The sequence below is a fragment of the Polyodon spathula genome, chromosome 31 (genome assembly GCF_017654505.1).
Source record: "Polyodon spathula isolate WHYD16114869_AA chromosome 31, ASM1765450v1, whole genome shotgun sequence".
In the NCBI taxonomy this organism is placed as follows: domain Eukaryota; kingdom Metazoa; phylum Chordata; class Actinopteri; order Acipenseriformes; family Polyodontidae; genus Polyodon; species Polyodon spathula.
This window is the reverse complement of record NC_054564.1, coordinates 6,060,401-6,078,324: the sequence shown is the minus strand read 5'-3', so window position 1 is coordinate 6,078,324 and position 17,924 is coordinate 6,060,401. Positions and strand designations below refer to the sequence as shown.

The window sequence follows — 17,924 nt, the reverse complement described above, 5'->3', positions numbered from 1 at the left end:
TTCCCACATTTGTGTCAAATTGGCTGGTAGTGGATCTCTACTCCGAATAGCTCATTCCATCTCATCCCACAGATGCTCAATTGGATTGAGATCTGGTGACTGGGCAGGCCACTGCAGTAGGCTGAATTCACATTGCATTATCCTGCTGAAAAAGTCCATTAGCAGATGAATACACTGCTGCGATGAAGGGATGCACCTGATTGGCAATGTTTAGAGATCCTGTGGCATTCAAACATTGCTCCATGTTTATCAAGGGGCCCAATGTGTGCCATGAAAAAACACCCCACACCATCACACCACCACCACCAGCCTGCAGAGTTGACACGCGGCATGATGGATGCATGTACTCATGTGGTTTTCTCCAAATCCTAGTCCTCCCATCAGAGTGAAACAGCAGGAACTGGGATTCATCAGACCAGGCAATGTTTTTCAATCCTCCAGTGTCCAGTGTTTTCGTTCCTTAGCCCACTACAACCTCAGTTTCTTGTGTTTTGCGGAAAGAAGTAGAACTCTGTCGTCGGCTACCATACCCCATTCGTGTCAAAGTACGATGAGTTGTGCATTCTTTTATGGGTCTTTCTGCACCAGTGTTGTACTGGACTGTCGGTTGACTAACTGTAGCCCGTCTGTTGCTCTGCACAATTCGTGTCAGCCTCCTTTTTCATCAATGAGCCATTTTCGACCACTTGCCTGCCATTGGCTGGATGCACTTTGGGTGGTGAACCATCCTTGATACACACGGGAAACTGTTGAGCATGAAAAACCCAGCAACGTTGCAGTTCTTGACACACTCAAAACAGCACACCAGGCACCTACTACCATACCCCGTTCAAAGGCACTTCAATCTTTTGTCTTGCCCGTTTGCCCTCTGAATGGCATACATACACAATCCATGTCTCAATTGTGTCAAGGTTTAAAAATCCTTCTTTAACCTGTCTCCCCTACAACTACACTGATTGAAATGGATTTAACAGGTTACATCAATAAGGGATCATAGCTTTCACCTGGGTTCACCTTGTCAGTCTATTTCATGGAAAGAGCAGGTGTTCCTAATATTTTGTACACTCAGTGTGTGTGTGTGTGTGTGTGTGTGTGTGTGTGTGTGTGTGTGTGTGTGTGTGTGTGTGTATGTGTGTGTGTGTATATATATATATATATATATATATATATATATATATATATATATATATATATATATATACACATTTTTAAAACTTCATGTTTACTTTGATATGTTCTACAAGTTGACCAAAAACGTGCTTGATTGTAAATAATGTATGTGAATGCTATGATGAGTGCCAATTTATTTCTTTATATATTTTATCTAAAGCTAATTCTTTATCTAATAATGTTAGTAGTACATAGGTAGTATCCCCTTGGTAAATCAAACCCACCACAGTTAACAGCAATGGAATTATAGTTACTTGAACAAACTCCAGCGAGGTGGGGTTAAATGGAAGCTGTGCACAGGAACTGCATATCATCTGTGCTAACCATACTGGAAATGTCTTTATCAGACTGATGCATCTATTGAATTAGGTTGGGTAAGAGAATGGGCCACGGATTCATATGAATTCCAGTAGAACAGCTGTTATATTGGGAGTCATGTGAATTTTGGTTACAAATGTAATTGTAATTTTTTTTTTTTTTTTTTATTGTTTCATTGCTATTTGTAAGCTGTTTACAATTGTAGTCATAATTGTATTACTAAGTTTTTGTAATGTATACTAAATTTGCCTTTACATGACTTTAAGGTGCTTCGAGCTTGTCTGGAGAATCTTTACAGCCTTCCTCATTCCGTTAAAATCATGTGCTCTTTCAGCTCTACATAGACAATGATTATTTTGGGCTTGCCACATGATTGGATGGAAGGGGTAGGCTGTTGACTCCAATACTCTTGACAAACTGAATGCAAGTTTAAAGCCAAGTAAAAAGACCCCTGATACAAAAAAAATGAAATCGGTGGATAGTCAATAAACCCCAGAAAACACGGGAAAAACTGTGGAAATGGTTAATCAATTCACGTTGACTACCATTTTCCCATTAAAAAAAATAAATAAAACCTACTACAAAAATAACAGTTAATTTCGTCTGTTTGGGTTTCACGGCATGCAGAATGTATTGCTTTATCTAGCTGCCAAGGCCAGGAGGATGCTACAGCATGATGCCACAGTTCTATTAAGTTAGTTCAACATCCCTGCTGTTGTTTGTCTTGAAAGAGTTGATGCTGAACCTGCCCAGGGGGTGAGATGCGTTTGAAGGTGACACACCTCAATAAATAAAAAAGGCATCATGCCAGTCTCACCTGGGATCATTAAAGGAACCCTGGACCTCAAAGGTCACTCTTCCTATCATGCCAGGAGTATCATTAGCACTTTGAATTTTTATTGAAGTGGAAATTTTACTTTTTTGTTCTTCTCCTCTGGGGTACTGATGAAGGTTTCAGAGTATGTTACATTTACCGTATGAGGGTTTGGTAATGCATAGAGAGCTGCAATAACATCTATAAAGTGTAAGGCCATCACATAGGCAGACAAGATGGCACAGGTTAACATTTATTATGGGAAATTAGTAACAGAAAACAACGAGATCATAATAAATAAACCTTTACAACCATTGACAAACCAGTTTCACTCATGGTCTTTGATTACTTCTCTCAGACCATAAACAAGAACTTGATCAGGCCTTGGTTTAAATCCTTTGGACGACAGAAGAAACCCACTTGAGTATCATGCTTGCTGCCTAAGATAGAGCCTCAAGCCTATTTTGTATTGTTCTGTCTTTGCCTTTGCCTGCACTTCAAATACAACTTCATGAAAGAGTAAAGCTTCAATATTTCTCACTATTAAAAAAGCTTCTGGACTTTACTGGACTGCCTGCAGATATTAAAGCCCTGGGCTTTCTCTCAGTTCTGGGATGTATACAATGTATAGATTTTAGCCCTTTTTTTGTTCCTATCTTTAAAAGGTATTATATAGGTTAATATATTCAAACCAAGTTAGCAAGGTGGAGATGAAACATCTATTTCCTTTATTCTCCTGACATTTGTGAAGTAGCCAAGGGGAGAAGATTTTTTTTCTGGAACAGCCACATTTTGAAAGATGCCACTGGGTGTGCACACAGTGCTCTGCTCATTAATGCAATGCACGGTGATACACTACTGTTACTGTTGTATGTCCCTTGTCAGTGAGATGAGGTTAAAAGCTCTATGTAGAGGAGCCCGGCTCTTCTGCACAGTAGCCAAGGTGCACACTTGCGATGTGCACATTGCTGGTTCCTGCTCCCTGTTACACTTGCACTTATTCAAGTCATAATCATGAGGTCCAACCTTGCTTAGCTTCTGAGATGTTAATGAGGTGCGAAAACAGATTTGATCACTGCGAGCATACTCTTCAAAGGAAGACACGAGCTTCGCTTATACACTGATTGATCTTACAGTATTTCTAAGGCCGCTGAATAGCTGAGCCATATATATATATATATATATATATATATATATATATATATATATATATATATATATATATATAAATGTAGGTAGAAATCTCCTATCAATATGCATATTTGAATACAAAAAATGCCAAGATAGTGTTATATATTCCATTTCATACATAATCTCTTCTTATTCATTTGAATGAACTATACTCATGGCTGATTTATTCTCTCTATTTTGTGATTAGGTCAAGACTCGCAGATTTTCATATGAACTGTCAAACATCATTATATTCAGTTACCAGCTGTCCCAATGACAACTACCAGGCATGTCTGGCTTCCTATTCTGGACTGATTGGTATGTAATCTTTCGACACATAATTGAGAATAATTGCTGTATCCCTCATTACCCATGGATGTATCATGTGTCTTTCTCAAGGAACTATTATAAATATATAAATAATACAGTAATGAAATATAGTATTCAGCCGATCAAGTAATCTATAATGACAACAGTATATTCTGTAATATTCAATTTTATGTAAAAGCAGTGAACGTGAACTTCATCTACAGCCATCCCAGACACCCAACAGCATGGCTTGCTTACAAGAAAATTGTCTCCTACCCTCTGAGCAGTGTTGCCTCCAAGTCTGTCTCCACTCAATTTCCAAGCGTGTCCACCATTCCCGTTCTCTCTCAATTGTTGTTGAAATTAAAAATAGATTCTCCTCTGGACTGGTTTGCATAGCTTGTCCTTTCTATCCCTCACAGGGTTTGATTTGACCCCAAACTACGTCGACTCCAGCAGCACTAACATTACCGTGTCCCCCTGGTGCTCTTGCAAAGGAAGTGGGAACAGGGAAGAAGAGTGTGAAAAATTCTTGCGGGACTTCCGGGACAACAGCTGTCTCAGTAAGTGTCCACTTTATCTTCTAGCGCCAGCAACGCTTCAGCAATTGCCCCTTGAGGAATATATAGATTTTCTATACAGTGTTTGGATCCACATTAAAAGTACATTGGGTTTCAGACATGTAATCCTTTAGATCCTGGAAGTCCATTTTATAGAGTTTTAGAATGCTTACCAGCACCTGTATCCTTTTTTGTTCAATGATTATTATTTGATATATTTTTTTGTTTTTTTACACAGAAAATCTTTTCTTTATAAAAAAAAGTCTGGTTATTGTGACATTTAAACAGTGTGACTCTGAGGGGTCTATTCATAAAGGGTTAACACCTGTCGAAATGAGAAAACAGGAGTACATGATCGGATAGTCGCCTATTTAACGGCAGTTGCTATTCATAAGAGATAATTCCAGATGTATAGTGAAGCCCCAATGATTTTCATCTATGAAGGCATGTTTTTAACGAATTGAGAGAAAGGTTAATGATTACCTCATTAGCATAAGGTTTTCATCAGTCCTGAGAGTCAACCAGCTATTCATAAGAGTGAATGACAGCAAAATGCTGTCGATAACTAGGAGTTATTGAACGCTTTTTACAGTTAAATCTAAACTAACGACAGCCTCGGCAGACAATTTTTTTTTAAGACATGTTTTATTACTGCACTTGCTCTGTTATACAGTTTGACATACCAATCATTAACTCTGCCTATTATGAAGAAAAAAAAAAAGCTGTAGCTTTATATGAAGGAAAATGTTTAGTATAAATATATACTCATACAAGAACATATTCTCTGGTAATCATTTTGAAATAGCGCTGTGAAGTGGAGAGCAACTGAGAGACTGAGAATATGCAGTTATTTTATTATTATTATTTCTTTGTCGTGATCCGCGGCTGTCAGCGGTCCTTTTCTTTTTATTTCTTTTACCTGTGTTTACAATAAACAGTTTGGACGAATACTGCCTGTGTGAACCTGTTTATTTTTATGAAGCTTTACAATGTACAGTATACCAGTGGGAAATTTGGGCTTGATTGGTATTGCAAAAAACACTCATCGAGCCTCAGTGAGAGGCTTGACGAGAGGGATATTGCTGCAGAACGAAGGCTCCCTCAGGGTAGCTCACATAGGGTTGTGCTGCGTGCGCAACTAGCAATAGGATAATTATATGCTACAGCCCGATTGCATGATATGGGTGATAAATGTAGGCACTAAAACAAAGTTTATTTCATAACAATAACCTAACCCTAAACCTAAGGTTCGTGGGGTATTATGGTCACGTGGTATCATTTCATTTTCTGAATAGCAATATGGACGACAAACAATTTTTTTTTTTTTTTATAACGGCAGTCGGCAAGTACTTTTATCAATAGGGCTCTTAATCCCTAAACAGTGGGGAACTGAAACCCTAAAATATGTGATTTGTTGCAGATGGCATTTCACTGTATTTTCATTATTTATATTAATGTTAAGAAGTAGGTCAATGAATCACCCTGGGTAAAAATACCATCACAATTAATACAGATCCCCAGTAACTTCATTCTTATACTGCAGTTTTTCAAGTCCAGAGACCACTGTAAAAATATTTATTAACAAGCAAACATTCTCAATCTGGACACATATTTGACCAAATTTACTATACAATTCCCTTTGACCTTAACTATATTTACAAGTGTGTTCAAGGTTTATCCATTACCCCAATAACAGAACTGGATTCCTCTTTATCTCCTTTTTCTTCATTCATTGTTGAAGTAAATTGCACTTGATAGTTGTGGTAATTACATCCTGTGAAGTACAATCAACATCCAATCTCTAGGGAAAGTGAAACATAAATACAACCGACTGATATTGATTTTTTCGTCAATAACTGAAAATCTTTTTATTATTTCCTACTTCAATTTAGATAGGCATGGATACTCTTTGTACAATAAAAAAATGAATTGTTAAATCGCAATATACATGCAATGAATTTATATGCCTTTATGTTACAAGAAGTTTGTGAACATATGACATTATTTAAGTTAAGGTATGCCCAGATGTATTTTAGAACCATTCGTCAAAACGTGGATTTAACATTTGTTATTATAAATTACCACATATAATCCATAACTTAAACAATCGATCGTAAGATAACCAGTACAATGGAAATTACAGTTGCAACAAGAAGTATTTGTCCTCATCTGTGGTTTTCTTTAGAGCTAATGAATTACCCCACATACTCTACATGAGAAAATGTTTATATCTTTTGCAGGAGGAATGTGCAGTGTGCTACTTTCAATTACAGACTCTTGGAAATTAAGCACTCAAATATGTGCCTAAGTTGCGTCATATTTGGTTTGTAACATTAATAACTTTTTTAAAATGCATAAGTCTTAAAATCTGTACTAAATCTAAACTTTTTTCTTGTAGAAAATGCAATTCAGGCTTTTGGAAATGGAACAGATACAAATCTAGTACCTAAAACCCCCTCCAGTTCTGTAACTCAGTCAATTAAGACAACAGTCACCGAAGCCATACCTAAGCCATCTGTCATCCCCATCGATATTAAACCAGGAGATGATGCCTGTGTCTTCCCAACATGTGCCAACATTCAGGTAAGCCTGTCACACTTATGTGCATTGTTCAGCATTCTGACATGTAAAATCTAGAGGTAATGGAATTGCTCACCTGGTCAAAGCATTTCTGGTCAGGCTCCCAGTGAGCTCAAAAGAGGACATCCGCAGGGCTGGCCTTTGTCCTCGAATAGCCGGTAGTTTGCCAAAATAGGCTGTAGAGCGTCTGGATTGCTGGTGTTACTGGAGATTCCCCACTGACCTTTAATTCTGCCAAGCTGTTGCTGTCGTGACGGATCATAATTGGACATTCTAAAATGGTAAAATAGCTGGGTACACTACATTTAGATAACCAAACTGAAAAGCCAAAATCCTGACAACATATTCAGAGTCACAGCATGAACCTGTTAACACAATCCCAGCTTGTAGAAGTCTAAAAACGAAGGACGCTCAAGACCTTACATAAATGGTTATCAATCACTGAGCACATGTCAGTCAGCATGGTTTATTTTCCCCACCTGATATTGCAGTTTACACACTTTTAAAATGTTCTTAGCTTTGATGGGTTTTTTTTTAGCCACCTTGTCTATTAAAATGAACCAAGAGTTAATTTAATGTGTACTGGTTAGATAAGTGCAGCACAGAGCTGGTGAGTGATTTCAAAGGGCAATACTTTTTCTACAATCAAGATCACCATGTATATCAGCATCAGGGTGTTATGCTGGTGAAAAAATGTTTGATCCATAATTAATTTTTGGTCATGATATATACTGGAAAGACCATAAACATGTATAGAAGACTTAAGTTTCATGAATGACGACTGCTACGATCCCTTAAAAGAAATTACTTTCCTGAGCTGAAACGCCACATCAGCATAATTTGGAGCAGGGAGATTCTGCTGGTCATTTTGTTCTTGGATTTGATTACAAAAGGAGATCCGGAAAAAAAAAGAACATTAATGCAGCAGCATTGAATATGAAAGATCTACTAACACCTTTTGCATAAAACAATATAATATTGTGTTAGTGACATGATTTTTTTTTCATATGTCTACGACTCGTTACAAAATATCTTAAATTGTCTCCTCCCCCTTCAATGGCTTCTTTCTTATCATTAACCAACCAGTTGCTTCCCCTATTGACTGACAAGCTTTCATCCAGTAACGTGCTTTGGCCTAGAAAACATTTCATAGGTAACAGATTCCCTGAGAGCAAGACATAACAACACATAGAAACACAGAAACACAGAAACTAACTTTGTACAAGTAGCATAAGTAACACAGAGGAGCTTCAAGCAGAATTAAACACAAAAATCTCTTATTTTCTTTAACTTTTCTGCACATCATTGTGGCAAAGTTTAAATGCAGTGACCAACATTCTAATTAAAGTGAGCACAAGCACAGCAAGTAATTATTATAATCCTCTGGTTACAAGAAAATAATTAGAAAAATTGAATTGTTTACAGAGGTTTAATTCCATCCAATTGTAAAATGGAGAACTAATTAAGTCATCCTGATATTTGCTATAAAGGAAAATATTAAACTGGGAATTTAAATGTTCAACTCAAACAAGTTTTTAGGATTAATGAAACGGGGATGGATTGCCTCTGTCTGGGTGAGCATGATAATAGGGTTAATTTTGCCAGATTGTTGCTTATGATTGCATCACTTTTATACAGTAATTTCTAATCATTTGGTTAATGTGTAATTATTATAATTATGGTGTGCATTGCTTCTGATGGTACCTTTGGTTTTCTGCCACTATATAAGGATTTATTTATTTTTACAACTAACGAAGAACAGAATCATTAATTTGGTGTAAATTCATACCTGGAGGCTTTGGACTTAGTTTTTCAATATTTTGAGGAAGAGTATTTCTATACTCCCTAGGGCTATTCCAGTGGATGGGTCACTTATTCCCTAATATATGTATGTATACTCTTCAAGAAAAAGAAATGCATAATTGTTCTGAATGTACTTTTTATAGCATTAGTATGGCAGTTTGTATAGTAAAATAGTTCCAAAGAACCTTAACCTGTACAGTAATCAGTAAGACATTCAATATATATATAATGTTATTTTATATCTGGAATATTTGATATAAAATCACCCTGAATTATGCACATGACATGCTGTGATTTTCTAGTATGCAAATTAAGAAAGATTTCTAAATTCTAAGAAGCTTCAAATATGGTTTTGCATTTATTGTAAACCTTTTAGCAGAAAATATTCATTGCTTCTGAAAACCAGCGAGGATAAAAAAAATCATCTGAATTATTTTGAGATGTTCAAACTCCTGTGACAAATAATTAGTGATGGGGGGGCAGGGGGGGGGGGGCATTGTTACACTCATCATAAAAAGAATATCAAACATTAAAGAAGTATTTTAAAAGGTTGAAATGCGAGTTCAGGTTTATGTAAAGAATATATATTATTTACATTCATCTGTAAAGCACTGTTTCAAACTTAAGCAACATCACCCTACCTAGCTATTTCTACCATGCTATCTGAAGAAGTAATTATTAAAATAGTGGTGGAATAGGGTAATGTCACAGCCAAGCTGTTACCAGCAAGGAGAGACACTTAGAGAAAGCTGCCTTTTAAGTGCCGCTGCACACATACAATAAACAAAGACAGTGGACAAAACAGTAGACCTCCACCTCTATCACCAACATTAATTCCATAAACACATTTTAAACTAACACAATTAATACACCTGTGGCTGGAGCCTAATTAACCATTTAATCACTGAGTCAGTTTTTGGCACCAGCCACATTCCTCCGTGTTTTTGCAGGGAGGAATTTAACCCCCTCCCTGCCACACAATATTCACCCCACACACAAACTCCTGTGCACACATTTCCACACTGCCACAAGTGGGTTTTAAGTTGATCAATTACTTTTGTTTGTCATTGTATATACAGTTAACGATACAGTACAGTGCCCCACCCACATGTTAAAATGACAATGAAGTAAATATTGGTGTATTTCTGCTACAATCTATCCCAGTTTTGTCTTCTTTTCATCAACATTTCACAAACCTTGTTAACAGTACAGTTTTTTTTTTTAATTTTACTTACCTACAAGCATATAGAACCTAGGTCATAAAGTGATTGTATCTAACAAAAGGAATCCACAAATCTCAGGTGAAATGACATAGGGAGTGTAAGTGTAGCATACTTCCTGAGAGCAAGGAAATGAAAATGAGAACTGTCACTGTGTGCAGTACTACGATTGCTGCAACATGTACAAATACTGCACATTTGAGACCAATGGAAGTGCAAACAGTAACTTTAATGATGGTTCATGTGTAAGTCCCACCTGGACGTTGCAGAGCACAGAATAATTAATATCAGGAAGGGTTTACAGAAGCATAATATTTACATATTTAGGCAGGCTTTATTATAATACAAATGATCCACACTGGCAAGATGCCAGTGGAAGAAACAGCAAGGCGTTCTGTAAAATGAAAAATAGCAAACAAAAGAGCAAATAAGAGCCAATTAATTAACAGAGGCACTGATGTATTGCAACTAAATGTTGACATAGCTCGGAAGATCCTAATGTATTCTGTGCTCCCATATTCTCAGCCCATCACCATACAGCCAGATTGGCTTGGTAGAAGAAGTTTATACGTTTTGCAAGATTAACACTGAGGGGTAGATGTACTAAAATGGGCCAGTCGCAGTGCAAACATACCGCAGTTTGCATTTTCGTTACAACAGTTCGCAAAGTTTGCTGCAACAGAGGGTGCATAGTTTTTGTTAAATGTAAACGTCATCTGTACAATGCATTCTGTTCCGTCTTCATTTTACCGATTTTAATACTGTTAATAATAATCATTTTAATGAATGATTTGCAGCCACAGTTGTTATTTGCACTTTAGCCTTATATTGATATGTAATTCTGGGCGTTCCTGAAGAAATTCGCAGAAACAGGGTGGAGATCAAAAATATTGTAATGAGATGTACTAAAGTTGCCAACAATTGCAAGACTTACAATTGCATCAATGTGTTAAGAACTTTTGAAAGCATGTTTTAAATAGTCACAATTGTTGCTGGCATTTCCCAGTTTGCTTTTTCTCGTGTGCTGACAGTTGTGCTCAGTGTTTTTTTGAGACAAACACCAAGCCTTGAAAACACATTTCTATGACATTTCTAGTTTTGCCAGTGTGTTGGGAGCAATAGACAGCACACATGTGACACTAACCCCTCCAGCTTTTTGGGGGTGAAGGTTGAGGGGTCTCACTAATGAATTAAATGAAATTGCATTTCATTTTTATATATATATATACACACAGTGCCTTGCAAAAGTATTCAGACCCCTGACCAATCCTCTCATATTACTGAATTACAAATGGTACATTGAAATTTCGTTCTGTTCAATATTTTATTTTAAAACACTTAAACTCAAAATCAATTATTGTAAGGTGACATTGGTTTTATGTTGGGAAATATTTTTAAGAAAAATAAAAAACTGAAATATCTTGCTTGCATAAGTATTCAACCTCTGTGCTGTGGAAGCTCCCAGTTTGCACCAATGAAAGAAATTGGCTAACAGTGTTGCATTTGTTTAGTTTGCATGTGGTTTAGTACATCTACACTTTAGTACATCTACCCCTAGTGCTGCAAAATCCTCTTTAAAACACTAAGTGCTGTTTTTATAAAAAGACTAGATTGCTGTAGAGTGCAGATAACCCTCAAAAACATATAGTTATAATCAACAGATTACACAGAGAGCAGTTCTAACTATATGTGTGAATCACAATAGGCACAGATTGTGTTCTGGGTTTAAGTTGATTCTTTCTGGTTGATTTTCAATTTGCAACAATATGACTTGTGCTTGTTTCTCTTGACCAATACATTGAATCAGGTTAATAGTCAATATACAATAGAAGTTGCTCTATATAAATTGAAACTATAGAGCAAGAGGCATCCATTGGTCACCCCTGGCTCATACCATTGCATCTGTCCTAGCGCTACCTGTATAGGGAACAGAATTACTGCTTTGTATTGCCATTTAAGATCACTTAGTATGATTGGTTATCTGGGGAATAGAGAAAACAGTTCATAAGGAACAATACTGTTACTATCATATGTAAAACTTTGTGAACTGTGATTATTTTGCATATTCAATAACTCTTAAAGATGTGGACATCATTCATGTGCAGTGATTGTTTGCTCAGTCACTGTAAAAGCTAAACCATCTGTTTGCTTAGCTGGGAGTTGTTGGTTTGCGACAGAAGTATGCAGGATGCTGCTGACATTATGAAATAAATGGCTTATGCATTCATCTGCATAGAGATAAAAATGCCTATGCTATAATGCATAAGCTGTTTCACCCCGTATGTGAAAATAAAGAAGTGAGCTCAGAACTGGAAAATACAGTAAACAATGAACCCCTTACTTGGAAGATATGTCCATATGAAATCTCAGATCTGTGGAAAACTTTTGGAAATTGCTGTGCTGTATAGTGGTCATATGTTTTACTGTAAAACTGTCGTGTTCCAGACAAAGGCAGTAACATAGATTTTAGTGAGAGCCTTTGGTGAAAAGTACGAAAACACGTCTAAGATTGGACAGCTCATTTAAAATAAAACACTCTTGAAACATTGTAAAAGCTTCCAATTCAAAAATAGCTGTCCAACTGACGTCAGAGGTTTGTAATCAACTATAGACCACTGTCAAGGGGCATGTTGGCAAGGAGACTGAGAGACCAGAAACGCTGCAGTTCAAACTCCCTCCCTCCCCCCCCCCCCCCCCCCCACACACACACACACACACACACACCACACACACACACACACACACACTGTGCACCCGTTTCACGCTAACGAAAGACGCGATGAGGTGTTCCCAATAATAATAATAATAATAATAATAATAATAATAATAATAATAATAATAATAATCAATTAGGCCTAATCCTGACCCTACTGCCTCAAGGCTGAAGAATATGTTGGACCATCCTACATTATTTTAATTATTATGCAATCTATAAGGCATAAACATCATTGTTGATAGGTGACCCAACAGTCTGTTTCACTAGCTCCTCAAGCTTGTGTTCAAATCTGACCGAAGTCCCAAGATAGATTATTTTTGTAATCACTTCTTAGACCCCAGTAAACATGAGTCCACATCACAAAATACTTTTGTAGTTGGCTTTACATTCACAAATCAACAACAAAAATGTAACAGTAATACCACTGATTCTAATACATTATTAAAACCAAAAATGTAACACTGCAGTTAAAGTATGCAAAATGTTGTTTCAATTTATTTCTACTGCATTACTGTTATGGGTATTACTGCAAAGTCTGCATCCAAAAAGGTGTTTATTCAGAATAAGGGGACTGTAATAAGGAGTTGGAATTCACTGTGAGACAGGAGAGGTCGAGAAACAAGTAGGTGGTCCTTGATACGCCACTGAGGCACGCAATATTTATTTATAAACCACCATGTGACTAAACCAGCGATGGCAGAGAGCACAAGCAAGAGTACACACACAGCAGTTAATACAAAAATACAAAACAAAACACTGTGGGTAAAAACACAGCTAGTTGAACAGAGGTCAAATGGCGCTCCTGCTATAAGGGAGGTCCCACTCCAGGAACTTTCTCCCTGACACTCCCCGGTACACTCTTGTGGGATTCAGATCACCTAAATGAAGTCCTATTGCTAAACACAGAGTGATCAAGCATTGGTTGCTTTGTTAACTCACCCTAGTTACACATGCATCCATGAGGGTTCTTCACTGATTCTTTCCAGCTCCTTTTTATAGCAGGTGGTCAGGGTTCATTGATAATCAATAAACTAATTAACACCTGGCCACCTTCCACTCCTGTCTTATTTAGAAAGTCCCAGCCTAATCCTAGCCCTGCTATATTCAACACAAACTTATACTTCAACAAACTTTATTTACAATACCCAAACAAAAATCCTGCCATAAGGTTTTATTCACAAAACATTTTAAGAATGCTTTGCTAAGGACTGTTTTTTTTTTTTTTTAAAGCCAATTTTGATTATTTCTGTCAAGTTTGCAGTCCATAAAACATTTTCAGCTGTTTTAGAGAGGGGTTATCGGCTTATTTTTATTTTTCAATGCACAGTTTACCCTAAGACAAAATAGTTATCAAAAAAAATATCTAAAATAGTCATTAAAGAGAAAAGGGCCCTTTAGAAATGGTTACATGGATGTTTAGATGCTTTTAGCTTTCTGGAAAGCCACAAAAATGTGCACCTCCTGTTGTTTTTTACATATTGTATTCTGATTGGTCGCCACGATGGTGCACAGACTTCTGATTGGTTGGCTATTGAATTCAAACAGAGGTAATTTCGCCATTAACTGTATAAATACACGATGGACTTTGGTATTATGTAAAAACAAAACTAGATCAGATTTTAATTTATATATTTGAGATATATAAAAAATGCCAGATGACTCTTGCGTGGGCAGACTATATATTCACATGGGTAAAATAGATATATTCTGCCTGTTTCAGTAAATCCAGCCAGCACCTGTCTGATGAGCTTAAATTGCCATGCATTAATCTGGGGAATAAGACAGGCCCAGCAATGTCACCCTTGGGCAAACTCTAATTATAAACTGCATGCTTGAGTAATTACATGTCCTGTGTTTTCTAATTACCATTTTACAATACATTAAGTATTTCAATTCCAAGCCGCAATCACAAACTACCAAATCAAAACTGATATATGTTTGAAAAAAAAAAAAAAAATCAGTTTCAACTGTCCATGTGGCCACTGAGAGGAATAATAATACAATACTACAAAAGTTATTTTTTTTGGTTTTGTTTTGTTTTCTCAATTGTCCAATCTAAAAATACATATTTTAGATTGGACAATTGATGCAATTTGTACCATTTTCTTCACTTGTATCAGATACTATTTTCTTGTGTTAGATGTGGCTCGTTATTGGCTTTTTTATGTTAATTGGGTCTATACAGATATTTTAAAGACCCTGCTTAGAACAAATGAAATTGTGGTTGTTGCAGGGCATCTGCACCTCATTTAGTATTTTTGTTCAAGGGTCTGCAATTAAGACCTTGCCAATTAGCCAACAATGAAACAGAGACCAGTGGAACAAGAATTTCGATTTTTCAAATTTGATTAGCACTCCTGTATATCATGGATACGTGTACATATATTTCAGAATATAGCTCTTATATATTTCCCATATACAGTATCAGGGTCATAACGTTGTAACAGAAAAACAAACAATTTAGTTTAAGTGAAGCATTAGCTTTACACCCTATTGACTGCAATCCCTATGCGTTTTTCTACTGTTGATGCGTCTGGTGTACAATCAAGTGTTGGAACATTAAATAAAGTGCACAATTGAGCTATCATGCGTGTTGCTGTGTGGTGTAAATATCTGCGGCTAAGCATAAGTGATCTACTTTCTGTTTGAAAGGAATGTTCTTTCTTGCTTACCACCAAAGCTCCGCTGATGCCTATAATGCATTTCTGTATATTTTAGCTATGGAATATGAATGTTCATAGCATTTTTTATTTATTTTTTTATGGGTGGCGGGCAGGGGTGCAAAATTAACAATTATATGTAATTATCTGAGACAGATTTGAAAAAAAAAGAATAATATGTTTTTTTTTTTTTTTTTTTTTTTTTTTATTATTATTACTTATATGTAATTATTCTGTATATTATTACCAGAGGTATGTCATTTTCAAATATGTAACTAAGTTGGATATAGTATTAATATAATGTAAAGAATAGAGAAAGACAGCAGGTGCAGTGTTCACATCTGCAGGTATTATTATCAAGCAAAATTAGAGGAATCTAAAAGTGTGTGAAATGTTTTTCCAGGACACCCTGCAATCGATCACAGAGTATTTTCCATTGTCAAATCTGCAATTCTGGTGTCCTTTTTGCTTGTGTTGTTATAGTGACATAAGTATGAGTGGGTGCACTCTGAGCTGAACCCAATGTGAAATAAATGGAACTCAGTTTAAATGTAGAGGGAGTACTTTAATTTAGGGTTCGAGGTTACAGGGACATGTCATACATGAAATGTGTGTGCACACACTAGGCTGTCATAAAAAAAACAAGTTAAATAATCTGAGACACCGTGTTTAGTACAGACAACAAAAAAAAAAAAAAAAAAAAAAAACACAGAAAAATAGAGATGCTTTAAAAAAAAAAAAAAAAAAAAAAAAACATTATTTATTATTTATAAAATGTATTTTAGCATGGCCAGTTCAAATCTGACATTGTGCAATAAAACTTCAACATGTAAAGTACATGGAATTTATTTATTTATTTATTTATTGAACACATTAGATAACAAATAAAGGAATTATGGCCATATATACAAAAGGTATCATAAGCAACCAAAAAAAAAAAAAAAAAACTGAACAATTGAAAAATTTGCAAAACAAAACAAATAAATGTGTTCAAATTATTCATGCCAAGGACCCTGATCATGTGTTGCAAGATGGAGCTATTTACTGTGGCTTCAAGCCATTCAGTCTGGCGACCATGGCAACCTAACCCTAACAGCTGACTTGTAACGTGCATCTGATCCACAAACACTGTCAACACGAAAAACAAATATATATTTATAGGAAGATAGGTCCTTGTGTTTTCAATGATGCCATTTCTCTTCTTTTGTAAAGCGCAACAGTGACATTGAAAAACACTCATCAAATACCATAAATAGATGAGTAAGACCTCACTGGAAAGCCCCAAGTCTCCTTTTTTGATCGGTGCCACCCAAGCAGGGCTGTCTCTTAGTGTGCCTGAGTAAAAAGATTTAAAGGGCCAGGTCACAGGCGGAATTTTTAACATTGGGTGTATCCTTATATGATTTGGATTAGAAGTAATGCATTTTCCTTTTGCCGTTACAGGAAAGTGGACCAAAGTGTAACCTCGCCAAAGATCAAACGTTCTGCCTACCTGAAGTAAGTAGGACGATAAAAAAAAATAACGCATTTTACTTTGAAAGCATTGCATTTTAGGTGCGTTCCACTACAACCCATTCTTGCTGTCCATAAAGGTTCATTTTGCCACCCCCACAACTCGAGTAATGAGAAATGAATGTATTGAATTGATGTGCATGCCTCATGTAATATTTGCACCCATACTCACTTTTTTTTCAATGGCCATTGAACCAATTCAACTAAATTAATTTCTTCTCCACAAACCCAGGTTAGTCCCTCAAACCCAAATACTCCTGCTGAACCGGAAAGCTTTCCGAAGACAGGAGATATGAACGACAGATCAGTTGCCGTCAACTTCTACGGCAATGCAGTGTTTGTGCTGCTTTCCTGCTTGACGGTGAAATTGGCTTTCTAAAAAGTTGAGAAGAAAAACAACATCTAACAAACAAGCAACCAACAAGAAACTACTTTCTCTCATGTTTTCGTTTAGAAACTGAGATTCCTTGAAGACATATCAAAGGCTGCAGACCACATTGTTAGGAAGAGAAGGTTGGTTCTAGTTTAAGATAGCACTAGATTCCAAAGTCAAATAGACTCCAAACTGTGCAAACCACTTGGGCTTTTCTCTTCCTAGAAGCTCAGTAGATCGATTGTTAACTTGAATGGTAAAGCAGGATGTTTTTTTGTTTCCTTCTCAAGTGCAATGCTCGTGGAACACTGACTGAAAGACTTTGCTTCTTTGTGGAAGATTGTTTCATTTTCCTCAACCCCTTCTACCCACATCAGAGGAGAGACTCATCTGTGTGTAGCAGTTTCAGTATTCCCCTAGGTTTATTTTATTTAACACTAAAGTCACCTACCCTCCCTGCCTCCTACCCCAACAGGCCCCGTGCTTGCTTTTTTTTTAATTTTTTTTTTTTTATTGCACAACCAATAATATTTTATGAAAGGTTATTTCTTTCTTTAAAAAAATATTTTAGGTATAAATCTTTATTCTGTTAACACATTGTATAATTGTTAAATTTACAGTATATATATATATATATATATATATATATATATATATATATATATATATATATATATATATATATATATACTGTACACATGGTAAATATATATAAATAT

General features: G+C 36.2%; 1 protein-coding gene across 1 annotated transcript in view; it reads left to right on the top strand.

The window, feature by feature from the left end:
* The window catches only part of LOC121303053 (GDNF family receptor alpha-2-like), a 78,477-nt gene extending 60,764 nt beyond the window's left edge, over window positions 1-17,713 (top strand). Inside the window, exons 5-9 of the mRNA XM_041233450.1 lie at window positions 3,681-3,790; window positions 4,204-4,344; window positions 6,740-6,924; window positions 16,764-16,817; window positions 17,065-17,713. Coding sequence (XP_041089384.1) covers window positions 3,681-3,790; window positions 4,204-4,344; window positions 6,740-6,924; window positions 16,764-16,817; window positions 17,065-17,211 — 637 coding nt within the window. The 3' untranslated portion in view covers window positions 17,212-17,713. The remainder of the gene's footprint in view (window positions 1-3,680; window positions 3,791-4,203; window positions 4,345-6,739; window positions 6,925-16,763; window positions 16,818-17,064) is intronic.
* Window positions 17,714-17,924: the final 211 nt, after the last annotated feature.